General features: G+C 35.3%; 1 protein-coding gene and 1 long non-coding RNA gene across 2 annotated transcripts; one reads left to right on the top strand and one right to left on the bottom strand.

Annotated features, from left to right (window-relative positions):
- Positions 1-11,951: 11,951 nt before the first annotated feature.
- On the bottom strand, positions 11,952-14,779 carry LOC130462660 (uncharacterized). The gene is made up of 2 exons (XR_008923284.1): positions 14,319-14,779; positions 11,952-12,185 (listed from the first exon to the last, which is right to left on the bottom strand). It is a non-coding gene; the product is annotated as an uncharacterized lncRNA (long non-coding RNA).
- Positions 14,780-19,775: 4,996 nt separating this feature from the next.
- LOC110788080 (DNA-directed RNA polymerase II subunit RPB2) lies at positions 19,776-26,236 on the top strand. Its single transcript, XM_021992727.2, has 16 exons — positions 19,776-20,234; positions 20,910-21,131; positions 21,228-21,518; positions 21,642-22,670; positions 23,031-23,186; positions 23,302-23,406; positions 23,650-23,775; positions 23,855-23,932; positions 24,042-24,137; positions 24,221-24,336; positions 24,440-24,509; positions 24,589-24,642; positions 24,733-24,876; positions 24,956-25,255; positions 25,343-25,765; positions 25,855-26,236. The coding sequence occupies exons 1-16, from the start codon at positions 19,986-19,988 to the stop codon at positions 25,975-25,977; spliced, it is 3,582 nt and encodes a 1,193-aa protein (XP_021848419.1). The 5' UTR covers positions 19,776-19,985; the 3' UTR covers positions 25,978-26,236.
- Positions 26,237-26,328: the final 92 nt, after the last annotated feature.

Below are 26,328 nucleotides of genomic sequence, written 5' to 3' on the forward strand. Positions count from 1 at the left end.
GGCAATACATACAATATATTAATAGTTAAGTAATTCTAGTAAAAAAAATTAATAATTTTAACGGATGGATCGGGTGATAGGTTGGATGTGTTAGGTTATGATACATATAAACGAATATAAATCATGCGGAAAAACCATAAATGCCAGGATTCCAAATTAATTGCCACATAACAATTAGCATACTCCCTCCGTCCCGGAATACTTGACCTGTTTTCCTTATCGGGACGTCCCTTAATACTTGACCTGTTTCTAAAAATGGAAATATTCTAACAATATTATATTATTTCTCACTCCACCCCTATTAACCCACCTATCCCTTACTCCATACAAAAAATAATTAAAAATTCAACCCCTACTCTCCCCCAACCCCACCCCTTTACACATTTCCCACTAACTACATTAAAATAATACCCCACTATCAACTACTACCTATTAAATTAAATAAGTCAATTCAAGTCCCTTAAACTCTGTGCCGGTCAAACCGGGTCGAGTATTCCGGGACGGAGGGAGTAATTGGAATGCATACTCTTTGTAGAGTGCCCTCCCTTGCTGCGCCCGAACCGAACAAGAACAAGTGTTTAGGACTCCAAGTGTCGTCCCTCCGTAGAAAGTCCACAGCACGTCCGGATCCGCCTTAAGATTGACCAACTAGAATCGCCCTTAAGGTACTAAAATATTCGGCTATTATGGGCAAGTGTATGACTGCATTTTTGCTCAAATTCTTACCTTTGAATACTTGAAGCTCGTTATAAATTATGAGCCTTGATCTCATATTTATAGGTCATGGAATAAGCAATCGAATCCTACTAGGATACGAATTAATTAAATTAGAATCCTAGCAGAACTATTATTTAATTAATTTATCTTTTTAGGATTAGGAAATTTAATCATCAAACGAATCCTATACGCTTTAGGTTTCGTATGTGAACACAAACACACACGCACGTTACAGCAGCCCATGAGGGGCGCCATGCGCGCGCGCGAATCCCAAGCGACGCAGCCCACTCGCCACGAAGCCCACGAGCTGCCTGCCCCTTTGGCGCGCGTTGGGCCTGCCTTGCGGTGGGCCTAGCACAGCCTTGGGTTGGGCGTGTTGTGGCGCGCGATTGCCTTGTTGGACGCGGGCCTGGCTTCGTGATGGGCCTTCGTCTAGCAAGCTCGTCCGATGCTAATTCTTACGACGCGCTTCCGATTAATTTCCCGATTCCGGAATTCATTTCCGATACGAACAATATTTAACATTTCCGATTCCGGAATTAATTTCCGTCTCGAAAAACTATTTAATATTTCCGTTTCTGGAATTATTTTCCGATTCCGATAATATTTCCGATTCTGACAATATTTCCGTTTCCTGCAATATTTCTGATTCCGGCAATATTTCCATTGCCGATAATATTTTCCGATACGTACCATGTTTCCGTTTCCGGCAACATCTACGACTTGGATAATATTTATATTTCCGGTACAATCCATATTTCTGTTTCCGGCAATATCATCGTTTCCGGAGTATTCATTTCTTTGCCTTTGACGATCTCAGGTCCCACTGAAACCAAGATCCGTCGATTCCGAATATTGATTAGATAGAGTATTTAATGGCATTAAATACTTGATCCGTTTACGTACTATTTGTGTGACCCTACGGGTTCAGTCAAGAGTAAGCTGTTGATTAATATCATTAATCCACTTGAACTGAAGCGGCCTCTAGCTAGGCATACAGTTCACTTAATCTCACTGAATTATTAACTTGTATAATTTATACTGAACCGCATTTGTTAGACTTATCATTAAATGCATACTTGGACCAAGGGAATTATTTCCTTCAGTCTCCCACTTGTCCTTAGGGACAAGTGTGCATTTCCTAATTCCTTTGTCGCTCGATGCTTGCTCTTGAACATAAGGTAAGAGTTGTCATTCTTATTATGTCCAGAGGTGTTTCTCGGTTTCAGAGTTCAACTGATCAAATAAACAGATAATCATAGCCTATGATTCATCTGAGCATGGCCATGCATTTTACAGTTTCTAGCTTTCCGAGTGGCCTTGTACAACTTTCAGCATCTCATCCCGATTTATGGGAGGACAATCCCAATCTTGCGATCTTGATATTAGACTTCGTTTGATAGATGATTACTTGAGCGTTGCCTTTATAGCCTCCTTTTACGGTGCGACGGTTGACAACGTCAAAGTAAGCAGTTCTCAAACAAGTAATTTCAAATCACTCAGGTATTGAGGATTAGTGTCTAATCATTTTAATGAATTTACTTATGAAAGATTTTCATCTCTTACAGTAAAGTTTCATAGGTCTGTCCGATACTAGTCTTCCCAAAGTAAGTATCTATGCAAATGATTACGACATTGCCATGTCCACATAGTTCAAGAAACAGAACTACTAGTCATCTTGCATTCTAGTCGTCTAACGTTTTCTATGCGTCCATCTTTATAGAAAACTCCGACCAGGGACCATTTTCAACTTTTGACATTCAAGTTCACTTGATAGACATTTCTTAGTCACATGACTGGTCCTGACAGTCTATCTTGAATATATCGTCAAATTGAAGGGACTCATCATTTAATACTAAACCAAGATTAAATAGAATATGAAAATATATTTCATATATGATAAATGTTCAACCCCAATGTTTTACAACCATGGGCCTCAAACCCATCTTTAAAACAGTTCATGGAATTCAAAGCTATGCTTGATTTCCAATGCTACAACGTGAGTTATCGCTTCTCACTTGTTGCATAGGTTTAGTTATCATGCTTTGCCAATCTTAATATCCTTTTCATCGAATGTTCTTCAAGATATGATGATAAGATCTTTTGAGTATGTTTATTTTGTGATCTAGTCTTTCTTGCTACATTAGTGGTTCTACGCATTTTGCAATGAAGAACCATTAAGTCAACAGACATGTGATCTACCCAAGTTCAGTGAAGAACTCTTTAACATAAACAACCCTGTTTTATTGCTTCTTAGGCAATACTTACTTTTACTTCAACTGTATAGGTTGCTAGTGATGCTTTGGTTGGATTTACTTATCCAAGCAGTTCATAGATATGTGGAAGACTTTCCAGCTGTATCTTAGAACATAGAAATTAATATTTAATTTCCCACGCAACAACTCATGGTCTTTAATCCATGTTGCCATTTTAAAACACGATGCTCTATAGCTCGTCCTTGCCAATGGTTAACTCCAAAGGGATCTTGCTTGATCCTTTGCCATTGTTTATGCGTGTAGCATCAATATTTAGCATATCTTTATTTCCTTGAATCAAGAACTATTCCTATGTACTTTTTCAAGTACCATAAGTATTCTTGATCTCAATCTAGTTGATCTTCACTTAGATCAATAGATATTGGTATATGTTCGTCATGCCTAAAGCCATATGATTCGTTTTTGGCGATCCTCATATTATATCATACATGATAAATTCTTTTGCAGAATAATTCCCAATTGAATTCTATTCATGTAACTTTAGCTCATCTAGTTTCAGTAGATACTAATTCCCGCTAAATTCTTTGACATATAATATAGGTTAAGAATCTCATTTAGACTCTTTGATGTTTAACTTATTAAATGATTATACATAATTGAAACATTCACTACTTAGATTTATTCACATGGGTCGAATATCTCCAATGGAGTCTTTCGTGTTTGATTTAGTAAATGCCATTATTTAATCCAAAACAATATCATAAGATCTTTGTAAATAGATCTTAATACCCAGTATGTACTAAGTTTCGCCATGGTCCATCATTGATGAATAATTTCAAATCTAAGTCATTAGCATTTGAATGTCATTTCATAATAGAGAGATATGTGTGTGATACACATAGGACCAAATAAGTTTTATGTACTCCCACTAAACTTCTTATATATCTATAAGAATCATGTACATTTTATGAAACTAAAATACTTATTAGCTTCACTAAAATACAGTTCCAATTCTCAATTGCTTGCTTAAATCTGTACTTAGATTTCATAAGCTAGCTTTCCTTTTCAAGCATTTATTTGGATCCACAAATCCTATGACATGCCATGTACATAGTTTCTTCCAACATTTGACTGAGGAAGATGTTTTGTCATCCAATTGCCATATGTACCAATATGCAATCATTGCTTGAATTATAGACTTGAGCATTACGATTATGCATGAGGTTTCAACACAATCCATGCCATGAATTTGCTTGTAACCTTTAGCAACTAATCTAGCTTTGTGTTGTGAACACAATTCCATGTTTGATGGTTTTTATCCTTAAAACCAATTTGCAACCAATAGATATAAATCATTCTTGCAAATCAACAAAATTTCAATTTTGTCATCAGAACATTGAGTATGTTTTTATGGCCTTTAACCAATTAAACATTAACTCTATGTATGGCCTCTAACCATTTTAGGGAATCTATGTTTCGTCATAGCTTTCTTACAAGTCACAAACTCATTCATCTACATGATAATAGTTTGACTGCAAGTTGTAGGTTTCTTCACTATCTAATAGAAGAATCGCATAGCTTCAGTGACATGAACTCCGTGTTTCTTCACTATCTAATAGAAGAATCTCATAGTTTTAGTGACTTGAACTCTATGCCTACATGGGTATAGAACATCAAACAATAGAATATCAATAGCCACTTGAAAGTCCTTTGAATATTCTGTTCTCCTTGAAGCACTTGTAAAGTCTTCTAAGAGATGTCCATTCTTTAAAGCCACTTCTAAAGTCCTTAAAGAATAAGTGTTCGGCTTTTCTGAAGAACTTCAAAAAGCCTCCGGAATGTCCGTTTATGTTTGTTGTTCGCTTCGAAGACTTTCAAGGTCTATTTTCTCCCACTTGTCATTTTGGAAACGAATCCCCAAAAGGACATTATTTCGAGCAAACAAACATTATGTTCTCAAAAATTCTTGGTAGAAACAATACCCTTGTGTCTCATTTGAATAAATCACAATGAAACATATATCTATACTTGGGCCTTAGTTTGTTGAATAACAAACACTAAGCTCCCACTGAGTTTAGCAACTCTTTAGATATATATAATTGAAAAGATATCCTGAAATTACTTTTCAATAGCTTTGACGAATTTGGTTTAGTTTGGTGGTAGTTTGAGCATTTTGTTTTAGAAATTATAGGAAAAATCTTTATGAATCATCATCGATCGAATCAAGTACCAATTGACTTCGATCATTCCAACTTAGATATGCCATATCTTATGGAGCTAGATCGTGAAATTACAACACACAATCATAGATGATCATATTTGGTCTTAAAGTAATCATCAACATGATCTAATCTAGATCTTTATGATTTCTTGCCAAGTGGTGATTTTATACTTCTGAATCTTTGAACTAGCCAAACAGATTCAAATTTATATCATTTTGAGTAAATAAATCCATATTAACTCAAATCCAGGTGAAATAATAAAGTCATAAAATCTTTCTTTAGCTCTAAACACTATTGTCTAGGCGTTCTAACAATAATTCATATCTTTTGTTACTTTCAACAACTAAGACTAGCTTGTCTTGAATGATCTAGAAATCAATCAACTTTCAAAAGTCCATCGAAATAGAGCTTGTGAATGTTAACTTGTTGATATGGTCTAAGCAATAATGCCAAAGATTAGTGGAACTCAAATCAAGAGATTGATTTGAACCCAGTAAAGTTTTTATTGTTAAAGAGTTGTTTGTTTTAATCAAGCATATTGACTCAACCCGTAATTGACCATTTCATTCAAATAAACAAACAAACATTGTTTTTGTTTTTCTTGAATGTGAGTCTTTCTGTGTTTGAAAACAGAAATTTAGGTATGCTGATTATGGAACAAAATAGCCATTAAGTTTCAGCCTTTGAAAGGACTTAAAACAAACCAGATGACCCTACAACTAATGTAGCATTGCCATGCTTCATTTCCCACTTGTAGGTCATTAGTGTAGCCTAGCTTCCATTGTTTGAGTTATTAACGAAGTAAGAACCTCAAGCGGTATATGATACCAAGGAAGTTTGATTGCTAGGTCACTATTCTTTAAACATAAACTTATAAGTAGAAACGAAATCGTAAAATTTCTTTCATATATTCCTTGTTTTCCTATTTCTTGTACCCTTTCTTATAGTCTTAAGAATTGACTTCTTTAGTGTTGACTTTTATACTTTATTAGACATGTCCAATGTCACTCCAACAAAGTTCTTGCCATTTAATGTATGTTGAATATTCTTTTTCAACTAGATGATCTTACCAGAAGCTTCTAAAGTTCTCTAAGCATCGACCTATTCGAATGTCTAGGGACTAGACTCATTCGAGAATTAAATGGACATAGATATTAGGTTGTTAACCATTGGTAAAGCTGAGCGTTTAACTCAATGCTTTATGATCTCAAAACTACATTGTATTTTGAATTCACAAGAACCAATCGGTTTTCCATTCGACTTTGATACTCGAAAACAACCATAAAAGTCGCTAAAAGAAACGTACATTTAAATTGCTCATTTTCTCTCATTTCCGTGAATCGTTCTTGGATTCACTACCAATCAAAGAAATTTACTGTTACCTTTCTAAAAGAATTTACTGCAGTGCAAATATTTAATTATAAACAATAATTAAAACATACATTGAAGCATGCAAAATCTAAAACATTTATCATGAGTAATAACTTGAAAATTAAAGCAATCATGCAATTTAAACAAGTTATTAGCATTTTATTCGAATTTATTGTTCCGGCAGGTGTGAATAAAATGATTCCAAGATCCTTAAATCATTGAAGAATTAAGCACATTATGTATTTAGACTCAATTCTAAAGTATTTTAAGTAAGCAAATCCTTTGCTAATAGTCTAGAAACTACTCTTGGTTGATAGGTACGTCTAAGAACTTGTTAGGTAAACCTATCCCGTTTGCCACGACATAAAAGGACTCCTTACTTATATCGTTGAGTTTCACCAAAACTAACATGTACTCACAATTATTTGTGTACCTTACCCCTTTAGAATCAATAAGTAACACCTCGCTATGGCGGAAAACTATTACTAAGATTGATATAAAGGTTATCCAAGTAAGTGTTATTTTGGCATGGCACCTTTTAACTCAATTTTAAAGTTTGGAACTTAAGGCTCTTACTATGTTGGTTAGATTTTAAGTGAACTGAAATCCTTAATCATGCAACATAATCAAGCCATAATCTCATGCATAATTAAGACATATTAAAAGCAATAAATAACTTAAAACATGCATAAGATATAAATGTGATCTATTATGGCCCGACTTCATCTTGAAGCTTCAACTTCAAAGTCCGTCTTGAAAATGGATTGGAAACTCCGTCTTGAATTTCATCATGGGAGGCGCCATTTTCTTCAAATAGGATAAGCTATAATTAAACTAATTACAACTATTTGATGGTACGCAGACCATATTTAAAAGCAATAAAATTTGGTACTTTAGACCAATATTACATTCAAATTAATGGTACGCAGACCATATTTTCTATCATATTTGGGCTATACTAGTCACTTTTCAATAACCTGCAAAACAGTACATATACAATATATACCATTCACCCATTCATTATCATGAATGTCCCACATAGTTGGTTAGTAGAACATGTTATGCATCACATAAATATTTGCAGCAATTAATCAAGGGCACCAATAATCTACCAATTATTCAGTCCTTATTAATTCTAATCAAGTTGTTTAACCTTAAAGGAATGTAGACCTAATCAAGAGTTTATGACTAAAATGCTCCCACTTAAACCAATAAATTCACATGCTTTACTAATTTTAAACATAAAAATGTATTTCCTAGTCTAACCGGAAACATACAAATTTAATTAAAATTTAAAGCTCATATAAATTTATAATTGAATCCATTTAATTTATTTTCAGTTGAATTAAATAAATTTAAATTAATTCAAGGTTTTAATTTTAGTAAAATAATTAGTATAAATAAAATTTATAATAATTAGATTATTCAAAATTAAATTCCGAGAAAACAATTTAAATTACGAATTTTAAAATTAATTAAAATCGTTTCCGAACTGAAAATTTAAAATTAAAATCAAAACGCATCAATCGTAACAAGACGAGGCACTTAGGCTTGCGCCCAAGCCCCGTCGAGTGCACAAGGCAGCAGCGCCCCTCGACTGATTGTACGGCATCACACGAGTAGGCCACACACAACGCAGCAAGCCCAGGCCACGCTGCGCGCAGCCTGCCTCACTCGGCGCGTCTGGTTGCTTCGCTGGGCGCGGCAGCGCGCGCTGTGGTGCAACACGCTCGCTGCCCACACGCGAATGATCGCCTGGCTCACGCCAATGCCCATCTCCCATCGCCCACTCGCCCACGCTGCACACAACACTCGACACAAGGGCAGCGTGCTGCCTTGTGCTCGTGTGCCATGGCCCTTGCTCGCTGCATTGTACCGCATGGGCGACGACCTCCCTTGCTCGTCGTCGCATGCCCACACTATACAACACCCCTTAAGGGTAACACGTAGCGTCCATTGCTTTGTGCGTGCAAGTTTTATGAGCGAATTTCATAAAAATTAAAACTTTTATTTCAAAATTAATGACAAATTAATAAATCATATTAATTTCATAATTTTAGGGAGAAAAATCGAATATTTATTAATCAATTAATTTCCGATTATCATGGATTCAAATCTAGGTCATAAAAATTTAAAATTTATCATAAATTGACAATTTTTATGGTGGTTTTTAATCATGGATACCTAATTAAATCGTTAATTAATTATGAAAATCAAATCAATTTTAAATTATTCGAATTTCAATAAATTAATTACAATTACAAATTAGGTTGTATAATTAACAAGCTTAGGCATTCAAATTTGTTAAACATATACAGTAGGTCAATCAAAAATTCAAGATTTAACAACAAGAATCGCAAATATTCAATTTAACATCTTAAAATTACAAACTTTTGCGTTCGAAAAACTAAAACCTCCAAAAAAAGTCATAGTTAGGCTTCGAATTTGGGAATTCTGAGTTCGGCCGGAAAAAAAAAATTTGTCAAAATTTTAGAATGCCTTTTACATGCGGAATTGACACAAAAATCACTCGATTTCGTTGAGTAACGAAGAAACTGCCGAAAAACTGCGTACATATAATTAAATAAACGCAATTTTCAATTAATTAACAATTACGAAAATTAATCACCCCTTTGGCGCCATGCGCGCGCGCGAATCCCAGGCGACGCAGCCCATGAGGGGCGCCATGCGCACGCGCGAATCCCAAGCGACGCAGCCCACTCGCCACGAAGCCCACGAGCTGCCTGCCCCTTTGGCGCGCGTTGGGCCTGCCTTGCGGTGGGCCTAGCGCAGCCTTGGGTTGGGCGTGTTGTGGCGCGCGATTGCCTTGTTGGACGCGGGCCTGGCTTCGTGATGGGCCTTCGTCTAGCAAGCTCGTCCGATGCTAATTCTTACGACGCGCTTCCGATTAATTTCCCGATTCTGGAATTCATTTCCGATACGAACAATATTTAACATTTCCGATTCCGGAATTAATTTCCGTCTCGAAAAACTATTTAATATTTCCGTTTCTGGAATTATTTTCCGATTCCGATAATATTTCCGATTCTGACAATATTTCCGTTTCCTGCAATGTTTCTGATTCCGGCAATATTTCCATTGCCGATAATATTTTCCGATACGTACCATGTTTCCGTTTCCGGCAACATCTACGACTTGGATAATATTTATATTTCCGGTACAATCCATATTTCTGTTTCCGGCAATATCATCGTTTCCGGAGTATTCATTTCTTTGCCTTTGACGATCTCAGGTCCCACTGAAACCAAGATCCGTTGATTCCGAATATTGATTAGATAGAGTATTTAATGCTATTAAATACTTGATCCGTTTACGTACTATTTGTGTGACCCTACGGGTTCAGTCAAGAGTAAGTTGTGGATTAATATCATTAATCCACTTGAACTGAAGCAGCCTCTAGCTAGGCATACAGTTCACTTGATCTCACTTAATTATTAACTTGTATAATTAATACTGAACCGCATTTATTAGACTTATCATTAAATACGTACTTGGACCAAATTTTAGAACTAGCTGATGATAGCTCGTAGGCCCTTGGCCTTGGGAGAAAGTATTGGCCTCAAGTGGCTTGTGTCCATATGGGCCCAAGTGAGTACCAATACAAAAAATTTAGTACCAATACATAATATTTTAATACCAATAACATAAAATGACTTGTATTGGTACTTCTAAACAACTTTGTGTTATTGGTACTAAATTTTCTGTATTGATACTAAATTTTCTGTATTGATACTAAATTTTCTGTATTGATACTCACTTGTATCCATATGGACACAAGCCACTTGACATTTTGAAATCCTCTGGTCTTGGCGCCTTTAGTAAAAATCGTGAGATTTTGAAAACCTCTGGTCTTGCACCTTAATTTAGATTGATAATAGTCAATGGACAAAACATTACCTGCCATATTCTAATCGATTATACTAATGATATAGTGAATTAAATTAGTAGCATCTTTTTTAGTTTACTGGATTGGCAACAATGGGTTTTAGAAGCCTTTGGTTTTATTCTTTTATTTGGTAAAAGGATCGGAGCTGGTAAAAGGATCGGAGCTGTTTGTTCCAGAGAGTAGGTGTGAGGTGATTCAAGCTGATTGGTATAGTCCATCGTGAAGATTGGTAACACGTTTATTGGGTGGTTCAACTTCTAACATAGGCATAGGAGGGAACTTCACCATCCTATGTGGCGTAGCAGCTTCCAATTTCCTGATGCAGCTTCACCAAACACCATCCTATGTAAATTCTTTCAAACTCAACGATCACTTGTAAATTTTTGTTACATTTTTCTGCATCAGATTTTTATTTGTTTAATTATAATTATTATAACCACCGGGGTGGTTAGAGACTTAGATTACGCGCCGTCCCCAAGTTAAGGTTGAGCAACACTTGTTAACCTAATAATATAAACCTTCGTTTGTTGGTTAAGCGTAGCAAGAGCCATAGTGAAAATCTTTGTGATGATATTTTTTTGTAATCATTTAACTAGTTTGTGTCCGTGCTAATGCACTAACTTCTATAAAATTAAAATGCTACTACGTATTAAAAGAATATGTAGGATTAGATAAAAACCATCAATAGTACTATTTATATCGGGAATGACAATAAAAATGAAGTATTATAATTATGAAATTAATCAAGGATGTAAACATTTACTTCCTCCGTCTTTTAATACTCGCAACGTTTGGACTTTTGCCACTATTCATATAATCTACTTTGACTATTCGTAGTGTTTTTTATATAAGATAAAACATAGTCATGTGGGATCTTGTTAGATTCGTCTCAATGTGAATTTTCAAAATATCAACTTTTTATAATTTTTGCATAAAGAGAATTTAAGATATAAATGATCAAAGTTGTGCATTGGCATGTGTGCAACTAACAAACGTTGCGAGTATTAAAAGACGGAGGAAGTATATGATAAATAATGTTTTCGTAACGATGTTAGATAATTATATGGTGTTAGATGTTTAAAATAAAATATATCTATCTATCTATCTCCATTACATAAGGGAAGAGATGATGTCAATTTGATAACTCTACTTTTCGTGTCCCCCTGTGAATAGACTAAACTACCCCTACTAACCTATATTAAGACTAACATTACAATAAAAAGATTAAAAAAGTTAAAAGTGGAATCTGTAAATGCCCAAAATAATGGAAACGACAGGCAAAAAAATGTAAAAAATAAAATAAAAAAGGAAAATCAATAGCAGATTAACAAAGAAAAAGCATAATAAAATGCTTAATTACAGCAAAAATACTACTTAGCGAGTTAGCGCACCAATAACCAAGCTATGATTGAAACATAACTAATAAATCGCAACAAACTATAAATCGCAGCAAACTAAACTCACCAATCACGCCAGAAATTGAACAGCTAACAAAATGTCAAAGATAATAAAATAACATATAGAGTAATTATTTATTACAATTACTATAATTACAAACTTTTGGTCTTAACAAAGTCAAAAAAAATTACCACAAAACATTCCAGTGTTACAAACTTACAATTGACAAAATTGTCAATAAAATAAATACGAAAAACCTAAAACGGACGTCACATGAGACAAATATTTCAACGGAAACTAAATCACGTCAACATACATCAAGAATCAACATCGACCCCATCACCGTTGCTCCTCCTACAATTTATGTTACGTCAATTTAAGTACTTAGAAACACGGCTAACTTTTGAATAGTTAGATTAAATGACTTACGTTCTCAGGCCTTCCTTCGAGAGAATGGTTGGATTGAGTCTTATGATTAGGATAAAGATTCTTATTTTTTATTTTCCAAATTTGTTATAATGTTATTGTATTTCACTAAATATTTCGTTACGACAATGTTTGTCGTGTTTCTAAGTACTTCAACAACTTTATTTTAAATACTTTACAATGATGTCGTGTGCGAATTGTTACCTTAGAGTTATGAATTTTCTATCACCACAAAATTAAATTCATTCAGTTACATAACTTATCTTTAAGTGGTATAAATATTCATATATTGTGTCATTTTATGTAATTCTACTTTTATAATAAAATACTTTTACAAGAAGACGAAGTACCATTATCCACCCTTTGTGCATATTCGATATCTAGCGGTGTACAGCCACATGACGTCCAAGCTTGATTGATTCGTAAGTATGATACTTTCAACGGATTTTTCATGAAATACCCCTCAATTTTCACGAAATTCACCAAACGCCCCTCGACTTTCAGAAATTCACCAAATGCCCCTCACCTTTAACATAATACCCAAACTACCCTTACTAATGACGCGCCGTTAGTCCTCCGTTAGCCTACTTTCTAATTCACCAAATGCCCCTATGTTGTAAATTATTTCACCAAATACCCTAAATTAAAACATAATTCACCAAATGCCCAAATCTAAAAATTACATTTTTAAAGCCCAACGGCTAGTTTTTGGGATTGAAAAATAGCCGTTGCTTATTGTTTTAGTATAAATAACGATGTTCTGAGTGTTTGTTGTTGTTACCAAATTGTTTTATCGGAGTTTCATCACAAAGTACCAAACAAAATATATTGTTTTAGTATAAATAACCATATTCGCTGGGTGTTCCGCCATTTCAGTCGCATACTATAGTCATGCAGGAGTTAATTCATCGGCTTTTCGCATGAATTATATTGTTGTATTTATTCGTGGTGCAGGAGTTAATTCATCGTCTTTGTGATTTTTGTGTGAGACCGGTTTGATTTCAAGGGTCTTAATATGTGGTTTGATAATAGAAATTGGCAAGTTTAATTACCTTATTAAACAAGTGTTTGGTTGATATTTTCTCATAAAAATCCTGAACAACACTGAAGCTTTGTCTCCATTGGATTTGGAGGTATTCATGTTTATCTCCAATCACATTATCTCCAATCACAATAACTACAACACAGCATTTGACTGCGGGATTCTAATGCACATACTAGAAACTTGTTACTCTTTTGTAACCAAACAAAAAACAAACACCAACCAGTTTCTCCATTGGAATAAATCATCCTACACATGTTGTGCAAGGGTGCTTCGAATAGTCTACATTAGTATTCTGTCTCTCTGAAACAGAGTATTTTAGGACGTTTATCTCATAAATCCAATTATGTTCCATATTTATGTGGACGTTGTCATGTTACGAGCTTAGTCTAGTCTTTTTAGTAGTAGGATCTGCTGACATTGACTCAAGAGGGACTATGGAGCTCTGCCAGTTAGTCATACCTTCCTCTATCATTAATTACCCATGTTGAATGAAATGATCACTTCTAAACTATAATCAAGTGATCATAACCAGTAACAACATCCATTCACATATATGTAACACTTGTTACTTTCCAAGTCATAAGCTTTAGCCAGATCTCCAAAATGCCTCCAAGAAGCAGTCCTTTACGAGTACACAAGGACCGAAACATGATGCTTTAAATCACTATCATTGTTATCATTCCAATAACCTTTCAAAACAAACCTTGTAATCACCAGTAACAGGTCAGAAACCATAAACTTCACTCAGAGCATAACTTAACACTCTTAAACTGTAACTGATCTTTTACTGATAGCCTTGACAGAATCTCAATAATCAGATTTTCAGGTAAATGATCAATCTTCTCTGTTGCAATTAACATCGATCTCTCTTTTTCTTTGTTAATTCTGAAAAAAATATAATTGCCCACCAAATTAAATCAGCTAATTACATAACCAATTAATCATCACCCACTTATTAAAAAAAAAATTAGATTAATTTTAAAAAAAATAGAGAAAGAAATGAATAAAGATGTTACCTTTCTCGGCGGCGGATCTTTATCGACAGATCTTTCTCGGCGGCGGCGGCGACCTTCTTCTCCTCTCTTCTGGTTCTTCTCAGCCGGATCTTTATCGGCGGCGGCGGCGACCTTCTGCTCCTCCCTTCTTCTTCTTCTTCTTCTCAGCCGGATCTTTCTCGGCGGCGGCGGCCTTCTTCTCCTCCGCGGGCTTCTTTTCAGCGAGCTTCTTCTCAGCCATTGGTGCCATAGTTGCTGATGAGAGAGAAAGTGAGAGTTGTGTGAGGAGTTTGTTCCGTTAAAAGTAGAAGAGAGACTTAAGGGAAACGTGTGATGGAATAAGGGCAAAAGAGTAAAAGACAGCTAACGGCGACTTAACGTCCGTTAAATATAAGGGTAGTTTGGGTATTATATTAAAGTTGAGGGGTATTTGGTGAATTCCTGAAAGTTGAGGGGCATTTGGTGAATTTCGTGAAAATTGAGGGGTATTTCATGAAAAATCCGTACTTTAAATTACACTAATTAATGAACAACTAAGTAAATTTGGTACATATTCTTTTTTATGTTAAATAAATGTTTTATATTCAGTCAAATTTAGTTATTTTTCTATACCATAACTTTTTTGTTCCGTTTGTTTTTATTTTGATATTTTGGTAGGGTGAGGGAATACAGTGTACTATTCTCTCACCCCATGTTGAACACTTCATCGAAAGGTTTCAAGAGGATTTTATTTGTATAAATCATACAAAAATTTTAATTAGATGATAAAACTTTGTGAAAATTTTTCTTCCCTATTATGGTTGTGATTATTGTAATAACAAAATATTTAGTTCGTGTGCTAATCTTGCACGCATCGTGTGCATATTAGGCTAGTTACTATGTACTAAAAGACACACCATAAATGACACGTGTCATCTCCTGGTGCAACCTTAATTTTTTTATTTTTTTATAATAAATATGTCTAATTAAAGAAATTGTATATTTTCTATGTTTTTCCCTTAAATTTCCTAGAACATTATTAAACTATTTGTATCACTGAAATATTATGAATTTATGTATTATGGAAAGAATCTAATTTAATATGATAATACTAATTTGAACAAACAATATATGGTAAGCATGAAAATAATGTGATAGTACAGTTAATATTGATTTGAAAAATATGTTATGAGCATAAAATAATATTTTTTATCATGTTAATTACTTTTTTCCTCCTTTAGTACAATCTTTCAATTAAAAAATTTACATCAAATTTATAAGAACTTTTTTTAATTTTTTTTCCCACTTAATATAGTCACGCGATAAAATCGGCCAAGCGGGTACTAGATTTTGAATTTCGTTTACAAGTACGGATAAAAACAACAGGTACCCGGTAAAAATCTAATAAGCTTTTCTTGTATTTTTTAAAACGTAAATATTTTTTTTCTAAATTCTAAGCTTTCTACCCTTTTCACTAATTACTTTATAACTTAGCTAAGTGATAATTCTAATTAATATATGTGTGTTGCACGAGACCTAACCTAGTGTCATGCTATAATAATGACTTAAAGTATTTTGTAGCAGTTGGAAATGATTTTGCTGAATTAATAGTATTATATTGTAAGATTTTATGGTTGTTAATTAATTTTTATAAAATAATTTTTTTCTTCTGATTGGTCATTTATGTTTATGTGTCATCTGGTTGTTTAATATGTGAATTTTTATAACTGTATTGTGATTTATTACTTATACTGAGTTGAGTATAAATAATTACATTCTATTGAATGAGCTTCCATATTTTCGTTGTTTATATGATCTCTATATCAAGCTTCAATAGTGTTGATTAAATGTCTATAATAGCAATACTATTTTGTTCTTTTAGTGTAGTCATTTTCTACATATTTTGATTTTCTCGTTTTTTTCCTCCTACGAAATTCTAGCTTTTATTTCCAGGACTATATGTATGTTATAATATCAACTTAGTTACATCTTTCTTATAACAATATATCTTCTTCAGATGGCAAAAATTGAATATTAGCGAAGTGTGTAGTTATATTGGTAATACAACAATACTATCTTTTAAGTAGGAGAAGGAGAAACTAAAACTAGAGCCAGGCTTAGTTTTGGGTAGAATTGCACTCACTTCTGATTGTTGGACTTCTTTAACAACTGATGGCTACATCTCTCTGACTGCGCATTATGTTGATAAGTTTTGGTGTTTGCCAAAGAGAATTCTGAATTTTAGTTACATAGCCCCTCTTCATATGGGTGTTCATTTATGTGATCATATTTATGGTTTGTTGAAGGAGTGGGGCATTCAAAAGAAAATATTCTCCATTACTTTAGATAATGCTTCGTCAAATGATGTTTTTGCTGAAAATCTTAAAGCGAAGCTTGACTTGATTTGTGGGGGGGATTTTTTCCATGTGAGGTGTTGTGCTTATATTCTGAATTTAGTTGTCCAAGATGGTTTAAAAGAGATTGATGCCGTTGTGATTAAGGTCAGGGAGAGTGTCAAATATTGTAAGGGTCTCAAGCTAGGAAACAAAGGTTTTTAAGTTGTGTAGCTCATGTGGAACTTAAATTCGATAAGGGTTTACAGTAAGATGTCCCCACTAGATGGAACTCCACCTATCTTATGCTTGAGAGTGCATTGTACTTCAAAAAGGCTTTGATTCATTTTCAGAAAATTGATGCAAATTATGTCAATTATCCATCAATGGAAGAGTGGGGTAGAGTAGAAAAGATTTTTAAGTTTTTGAAAGTCTTTTATGAAGTAACTCTTGGCTTTTCCAGATCCCATTACCCTACTGCCAGCCTATACTTTCCTAATGTGTTTAGGGTTAGGTTGTTGTTAAAATAGGAAATGAGAAGCTCTAACATATTTATGCAAAAAATGGCTAATAAAATGTATGAAAAGTTTGGGAAATATTGGTCCCAATTTAGCATTTTTATGGTTGTTGCGGTGGTATTGGATCCAAGCTTCAAAATTCAGTTTGTTGAATGGAGCTTCAAGAAGGTTTATGGGGAAGGTTTGGAGTTTGAGGTAGAGTTTTATAAGGTTAAAGATGCTATTAAGAAGATATATGAGGCTTATGTCACCTCATATTCTTCATCAAGCAATTCTGGTTGTGTTGTCCAAGGGCAAGGTGGGCGTGATGTGGATGCTTCTAGTGTGAACTGTGATGAATTGATCATAAATAACTTATTCCTTTTGTAGTTCACATTATTTTTTTTTGTTAATTATACGTTGTTTATTGGTTTTTAATTTGTTTCTTTAATGTTGTTACTGCTTTTTTTTCTTCTATTTGTTGTTGAATTTCTTTGTAGGATTTTGATAGCTTCACCAATGAGCAATAAAATGTGGCTGTAAAATCTGAGATTGAGATGTATTATGACTACATTGTTCCTCTTAATGTAATTTTTTTTAATAACATTATGACATCATATTTCTGTGATTTTTGCAGGAAAATGACTTCGGGTTGTAATTTAAAATGGATGTGTAAGTTTAAGGTTGTAGAATTTTGAGGTTGTAATTGAAAAATATGGAACTTTATTAGGTTCTATTTGCCAATTTTTTCTTTTAATTATTCTAAACTTTTAATTATGATCGGTTTAACGTTGTTTATTTATTAAGAGGAACAATGTAGTCTTTTACTTTTATGTGTATGAAGTCATTACTTCCATACATTACTTTTAATATTTAAGCAGGGTTACCAAAAAACAATCACATTAATGGACATTTATTTAATTTTGTAATTAAATATATTATTTTTATTATCTTTTGTTACTTCAACCGCTAATTTTTCCAAACACTCATACTATCAACCGCTACCTTAACAGCTAACCTCTACCCTCTACTAGTTGACAACTACTCGCTACTCTAACTGCTACCCTCTACTCAACCTCTAAAAGGTACCCGTTGCCGTTAGTTTTGTCAAACAGGGTCGTAAGCCTATAAACTTTGAATGCCACAGTGATAATTATGGTAGGTTCACATGTGTTTAGCTGTAGAATATTATTTATTCAATAAATTAGTTTGCCTTTCAGTTGGCGTGGTCTTGGAGTTTATGTATATGCAACAATGTTCATAATAATGAATTCATTGCTAAATTCTACGGCGAAAGATCAAGTGATTATGTTGTTGTTGTAGGTAATATGAAAACATCGTGAAATTGAAGTATTAGACATCATAGTAGTTAGCGTAAACCTAATCACTTAATCACATGATAAGAAAATAATCATCTATTAATTGTTTAATTGTAGCATCTAAAACATCACCATCCTATGTGATGTTAAAGGTATGACCAATTTTGTACAGGGTAAAACACAACACTTTAAGCTACAAGCAATTCATCTAAAAGGAGCTAGTCAGTTTATTCCATTACCCCCTAATCACCTACGACTTCACATTGCTAATAACACTAAGCTAGATAAAATCAACCTCACACTCGATAGATGCACAATTCGCTTGAAATAGGAACACTTAGTGAGTAGCACAAAAGCCAGGTGTTCATATATAACGTCAATGTTGTGGGAAGATTACCTTGTTGCTATGAAGAGCTAGTCGATCGACATTGTATTTAGCATCCCCACATGATGCTGCTTGTAGAAAGACCACTAGATAGATAAATATGGAGGAATATTTTATTTTTTTATTCTGAAGTTTCTCGTGACATTTGTAAAGTACACGAGTTCCTCCTGAAACAAGATTAAAATGGGAGCAATTTATTTGTTCACTTTGGTGTTTAGAGCATGATACAAAAGATGGAGGCAAAATATATGTCGAGAGTGTACGAAATTACTTAAACTATGTATTCTTCTGCTTGCAATTGTGAGTATAAGTTAACAAATATCACTGAATCAGGATGCCGTTATGAACAAGGTATTGGACTTACGTAAATGTAATATAAAAATGAGTTCCCTAAGTTAAAGACATTGTAGCTAATATATGCAAAATAAAATGTTATGTAATTGTTTGTGTATAGGTATTGAAGTTAGGGAAGATTTTAAAATTTCTTACTAATATGCAAATGCTAATAATGCATAGTTTTGGGTTAAGTGTAGACTTCACTGACAATGCTTACCTCTTTTTAACATATTGTACAACTTTTTAGAAGTAATGCTCAAAAGTTTCTCCACCTGATATTGAAAACTGTTAAGGAGTGGAAGTAATACCCTGTATTTTTAATAAATTGTAAATGTATTTGTTTTATTTATAAAGTATTTTTAAAGGAATTTTAAATTAAAGTCGCATTTAATATTTATTTAAATGTATTTTATTTAATTATAAATATTTATTATTTCTATTTTTAGGAGAATTTTTTTTAAAATTAAATTAAACGAGCTTTATCTATTTTTAAAAAATAAAATTAAATTAAATCGCAATTTTAACTTAAAATAAGAGTTGTCTTTTAATTTTAAAATAAGGGCACAAGAGTTTTTCCACCGCCTATCCCAACAAAAGTCTATAAATAAGACCCACCAGGGCATTCCCCAATTTTTTTTTCTCTCCCTTCTTCCACTCTCTTTTTCGTCCGGCTATCTCTCCTCACCTCCTTCGTGCGCCCTTCGCCGGACCACATCCGCAGCCTCGCCGTTGCCAGCCCGCTGCCGCGCCTGCCTCGCCGCCCGCCTCGCGGCGCCCCACCATTTCAGGGTTTTCCCACACCGCCCTACAAAACCCTTGAACTGAAGTTACTAAAAAAGATGAACGAATACGAGAATGAGCACATGAATGCAATGGATGAAGATGAAGACGAGGAAGACATTACACAAGAAGATGCTTGGGCTGTAATCAGTGCTTATTTTGAAGAGAAGGGTTTAGTGAGGCAGCAGCTTGACTCTTTCGATGAGTTTATTCAGAATACGATGCAGGAGATCGTTGATGAATCGGCCGATATCGAGATTCGGCCTGAGTCCCAGCACAATCCTGGCCACCAGTCGGATTTTGCTGAGGTATTGTTACTTCCCCTTTTGATTGTTTTTATCTGGGGTGGGTTGAATCGAGTTTTTAGGGTTTTAGTTGTATTTTGGAGCTGTCAGGAATTTGAAAATGTGGAATTATAATGCGGGTGGACAGTGATTGACTGTAGTTGTAGATGAATGCTTGTTGATTGAGGCTAGTGTATGAGATTTGATTGATTTTATAGAGGAATCATCGTGTGGAAACTGTGAAATGAACCCTTCACTTTAACGGGATGCTAAGAATGTTAAATGTAGTGGAATAATGCCGATACTGGTTGTTGCAAAAGCTAATTTTAAGTATTAAAGAGCTACTATGATGGAAAGCTCTGGATATGCATTGCAAAAATGTACCACTTAATGTACTTGTCCGTGGATGACTTATAAGTTATAAGTAATGGAAGATGATGCCTTATTGCGACCAAGTCTTTATTGTTTTTATAGTTTGTTGACTTGGTTGATTATAAGGTAGTGTCTTTTCGAAATAGAAATGGGAGTTGGAGCAGTTTGTATACATCAATCTCACAGTTTCGGCATAGTTGTGTACCTTACTGATGATAGTTAAGTTGGAGACTGTAATCATGGAACTATTATTGCACTATAGCATGTGTTTGGTTGATCCATATAGTCTGCAACAAAAATTGATCATCATTGTTGATGTTATTGCAGACTATATACAAGATAAAGTTTGGCCAAATCTATTTGAGTAAGCCGATGATGACAGAATCAGATGGTGAAACAGCAACTTTGTTTCCGAAAGCAGCTAGATTGAGGAACCTGACATACTCAGCTCCACTGTATGTTGATGTCACAAAAAGAGTAATCAGAAAGGGACACGACGGTGATGAACTAACTGAAGCACATGAGCTTCCAAAGGTTTTTATTGGAAAGGTATTCCCTTTGTTTTTTATGTCGTTTTTTTGTGCACTTTTTAGTTTTCACTGTAGTAATGAGAAATGTGCTGACTATTTGGGTCTGTCTGATCAGGTACCGATCATGCTTCGTTCGAGTTATTGTACATTGTATCAGAATTCAGAGAAGGATCTTACAGAGCTTGGTGAGTGCCCTTATGATCAAGGTGGGTACTTCATCATCAACGGGAGTGAAAAGGTGCTTATTGCTCAGGAGAAGATGAGCACGAATCACGTCTATGTGTTTAAGAAGCGGCAGCCGAACAAATTTGCATATGTAGCAGAAGTTCGATCTATGGCAGAATCCCAAAATAGGCCTCCCAGTACCATGTTTGTGCGAATGCTCTCTCGAGCTGGAGCCAAAGGGGTAATTGGAAACTATGTGCAATATTAGGCTGTTGAGAGTCTTGAGACAGTTCTTTGGTTGTTTTTATTTATTTTGAGTTTAAATACTTCAAATATTTATGAAATGTCTTTCTGTACACTGCAGGGTTCTTCTGGGCAATATATACGTTGTACTTTACCTTACATCAAATCAGATATTCCTATAATAATAGTTTTTCGAGCTTTGGGATTTGTTGCAGACAAAGATATATTGGAGCATATTTGTTATGACTTCTCTGATACTCAAATGATGGAATTGCTTCGCCCTTCTCTGGAAGAGGCATTTGTAATTCAGAATCAGCAAGTTGCACTTGACTACATTGGTAAAAGAGGAGCTACAGTTGGTGTTACCAGAGAAAAGAGAATCAAGTATGCCCGAGAGATTCTGCAAAAGGAAATGCTTCCACATGTTGGTGTTGGTGAATATTGCGAGACTAAAAAAGCTTACTATTTTGGATACATAATCCATCGGCTTCTATTATGTGCAATTGGTAGAAGGCCTGAGGATGATAGAGATCATTATGGAAATAAAAGACTGGATCTTGCTGGTCCTTTGCTGGGAGGTCTCTTTCGAATGTTGTTTCGAAAGTTAACCAGGGATGTTAGAGGCTATGTTCAGAAGTGTGTTGATTCTGGAAAGGATTTGAACCTTAGCTTTGCTATCAAAGCTAAGACAATTACTAGTGGGCTCAAGTACTCTCTGGCTACTGGAAATTGGGGGCAGGCTAATGCTGCTGGTACCAGAGCTGGAGTTTCCCAGGTGCTGAATCGACTTACATATGCCTCCACCTTGTCACATTTGCGTAGGTTAAATTCCCCCATTGGACGTGAAGGGAAGTTGGCTAAACCTAGGCAGCTGCATAATTCACAATGGGGAATGATGTGTCCTGCTGAAACACCTGAAGGACAAGCTTGTGGATTAGTGAAGAATCTTGCACTAATGGTGTATATAACTGTCGGTTCGGCAGCATATCCTATATTAGAGTTTTTAGAGGAATGGAGTACAGAAAATTTTGAGGAAATTTCACCGGCTGTGATCCCTCAATCTACTAAAATTTTTGTGAATGGTTGTTGGGTTGGCATTCATCGGGATCCTGAGTTACTTGTCAAGACATTGAGGCAACTAAGAAGAAGGGTATGTTTATTCACTATTTCACTTAAGACCAATAAGAATACATAGTACTGTTCAGGAACTTATGAAAGTGCATGGATGATTTCGTTGCATTCTGTATCTAATTTCTCGGGTGTTTAATTTTGAATTATTCGCTATTGTTTATGCATGATGTTCATTTCGTCTGACTTACGAATTTGGAAGCAGAGTGAAGTTACATTCTATTTTTGTGTAGAACACTTCTTTCTGAAATTGATGTCCTGGTGGTGTATGTGAAGAATGTTGCTCCAATGTCTGATTGCTTTGTGATATTAAATTTGCATTTGTGCATGTGATTGATTGGTACGGGTGTATGGCTGCCTAATTTATATTTGGTGTGCTCAGGTTGATGTCAATACCGAAGTTGGGGTTGTTCGAGATATTCGGCTGAAAGAATTGCGTATATATACAGACTATGGTCGTTGCAGTCGTCCGCTGTTTATCGTTGAGAAACAGAGTCTTCTTATTAAGAAAAAAGATATCCGGGCATTACAACAGAGGGTATGCTGCATTATTCATTTACCTGATTTCTTGTGTGTCCTCGTAGTTCTTTGGGCATATACTTCCAATGATGCAGAAGATTTGGCCATTTTAACATTAACTATTTTTTTTCCAGGAGAATCCTGAAGATGGTGGCTGGCATGATCTTGTTGCAAAGGGATATATTGAATACATTGATACAGAAGAAGAAGAGACCACTATGATATCCATGACCATTAATGTGAGCATATACTTCCAATAATTTGCAGTTTCTGTTCTCCTTTTTGGATTTCTTTGTCTTTGGGGACTTGTTACTGGGTGTCTCCATGACCATTAATGTGACCATATACTTCCAATGGTGTGCAGTTCTGTTCTCCGTTTTTGATTTCTTTGTTTTTGGGGGCCTTGTTACTGGGTGTCGGAATGTTGAAAATTCAAACTTTCCTGTTTCATAATTTGAAAATTATAAAAATCTTTCTTGCAGGATCTTGTGACAGCGCGGATAAATCCAGAGGAGGCATATTCCGAGACCTACACTCATTGTGAAATTCACCCATCTTTGATATTAGGTGTCTGCGCCTCAATTATTCCGTTTCCTGATCACAATCAGGTAATCTGGTGTTTCGAAATGTTTGCAATATGACCGGTTTCATTGTGCTTTAGTGATTAATTTTTTTTGTTTCTTCCAGTCCCCTCGTAATACATATCAATCAGCTATGGGGAAGCAAGCCATGGGAATCTACGTCACAAATTATCAGTTCAGAATGGTATCTTTATATCCCTTTTCCTGTGTACATCATTCCAGGTTCCATTCTTTGTACTGTTTGCCAAATCTGATCCAACTTCATGCTCTGTATTTTTTCCGTCTTCTCTTAGGATACATTGGCCTATGTTCTTTACTATCCCCAGAAGCCTCTAGTTACAACACGTGCCATGGAGCATCTGCACTTTAGACAACTACCTGCTGGCATTGTAAGTTGCTTGTATTACAGATCTATGGTTTGACCTCTTTCATTGTTGAAGTATTGTTGAACGTTTTCTCCCCATTTTACTAGAATGCTATTGTTGCCATCGCTTGCTATTCTGGCTATAACCAAGAAGATTCTGTTATCATGAATCAATCTGCAATTGATCGTGGATTCTTCCGTTCTCTATTTTTCCGTTCTTATAGGTGAGTAAATTGATTAGGTTTCATGATTATTGGACCCTTGGTTCATTTGGTAGCTAGTCATTCGTGCAAAGTAGGTGCTCAATAGTCTACATGTCTTGCACAGAGATGAAGAGAAGAAGATGGGAACCCTTGTCAAAGAGGACTTTGGGCGTCCAGACAGATCTAATACTATGGTAGGTGCTAACAAGTGAATTTACTTTTCCATGGCTTTCTATACTATGATTGTTTGGTACTGAAGCCATTATTTTGTAGGGTATGCGGCATGGATCTTACGATAAATTAGATGATGATGGGCTTGCACCTCCTGTGAGTATATTAACTGCTATCACGAAAGAAATTTCTTTGTTAAACAAGTAGGCAACTTTGTCTGAACTCTGAACTGCTGTTATTTGGCAGGGTACTAGATGTGCAGGTGAGGATGTTATAATTGGTAAGACTACTCCACTTGCCCCAGATGAAGCCACAGGTCCATCTGCACGCTATTCACGACGTGATCATAGTATTAGCTTACGTCATAGTGAGACTGGGATGGTGGATCAGGTATTCAATAATACACTTGATTAATAGATCACCTTTGCAATTAAAATGTTACATTTTTCTGAGTAGTTTGTGTTTGTAGGTTTTACTGACAACCAATGCTGATGGCTTGAGATTTGTGAAAGTAAGGGTGAGATCTGTGCGTGTTCCTCAGATTGGGGATAAGTTTAGTAGTAGGCATGGTCAAAAGGGAACAGTTGGGATGACTTACACTCAGGAAGATATGCCATGGACTGTGGAAGGCATAACTCCTGATATCATTGTGAATCCTCATGCTATTCCATCACGTATGACAATTGGTCAGCTTATTGAGTGTATTATGGGTAAGGTTGCAGCTCATGTTGGAAAGGAAGGAGATGCTACACCATTCACTGATGTCACTGTAAGTTCTGCTTTAACCTTTGCCTCCACTGTAATACTGATGTCAATTGATTTCTCCCTTGTTAATTTAATTGGCTTGATATGATAGGTGGACAATATCAGTAAGGCCCTACACAAATGTGGGTATCAGATGCGTGGTTTCGAGACCATGTATAATGGTCACACAGGAAGAAAGCTGACTGCAATGATATTTTTGGGACCAACTTACTACCAAAGACTTAAGCATATGGTGGATGACAAGATCCATTCCCGGGGACGAGGGCCTGTACAAATTCTGACGAGGCAGCCTGCGGAGGGACGTTCTCGTGATGGTGGTCTTCGATTTGGAGAGATGGAGAGAGATTGCATGATTGCACATGGTGCTGCTCACTTTCTTAAAGAAAGGCTTTTTGACCAAAGTGATGCATACAGGGTTCATGTATGTGAACGCTGTGGGCTCATTGCCATTGCAAACCTTAAAAAGAATTCTTTTGAATGTCGAGGCTGCAAAAACAAGACCGACATCGTTCAGGTTGGTTTGGTTTCATCTCTTCCTTTTCTGTCATAAGACTGGACCATTGTAGGTTATGCTAACAACGGATAACGACTTGACATGTGCAGGTTCACATTCCTTATGCCTGTAAGCTTCTCTTCCAAGAGCTGATGTCTATGGCAATAGCGCCTCGGATGTTTATCCGAGATGTCAACAAGCTGGCCAAGGATCAGAAAAAGAAAGGAGCATAACACACATCAACTTTGACCTCTTTGCCAAATCGGCTTCAGATCTCTGATATTCCTATAGATTCACCTTTACTTTTTCTAAAGCACAGTATATATAAACTTCACAATCTCATTTCTCTTGATCAAATATTATCAAGTATCTTTTGTTTGGATGAGTTGATTTGAATCCTTGATCCATCAATTTTGTAATATACGCCTGAGCTTAGGATGTTAACTTTTTACAAGTAATAATGATGATTTGTGTCAACTGAATTTGTGATTATTATTGCCTTGAGAGATCAAAATTATTAATTTGTTATTAGTTGGAAACTTGGAACTCGTCTGTTTAAGTCGAAATGAACTTGAGCCAAGTGA

The sequence above is a fragment of the Spinacia oleracea genome, chromosome 6 (assembly GCF_020520425.1).
Source record: "Spinacia oleracea cultivar Varoflay chromosome 6, BTI_SOV_V1, whole genome shotgun sequence".
NCBI classification, from domain to species: Eukaryota; Viridiplantae; Streptophyta; class Magnoliopsida; order Caryophyllales; family Amaranthaceae; genus Spinacia; species Spinacia oleracea.

Coding starts and splice junctions, on each gene's coding strand:
- LOC110788080 (XM_021992727.2), top strand. CDS start 19,986: ATGAACGAATACGAGAATGAGCACATGAATGCAATGGATGAAGATGAA. Junction 21,132..21,227: donor CAAAGGTTTTTATTGGAAAG/GTATTCCCTTTG, acceptor CTGTCTGATCAG/GTACCGATCATGCTTCGTTC. Junction 25,256..25,342: donor CACCATTCACTGATGTCACT/GTAAGTTCTGCT, acceptor TTGATATGATAG/GTGGACAATATCAGTAAGGC.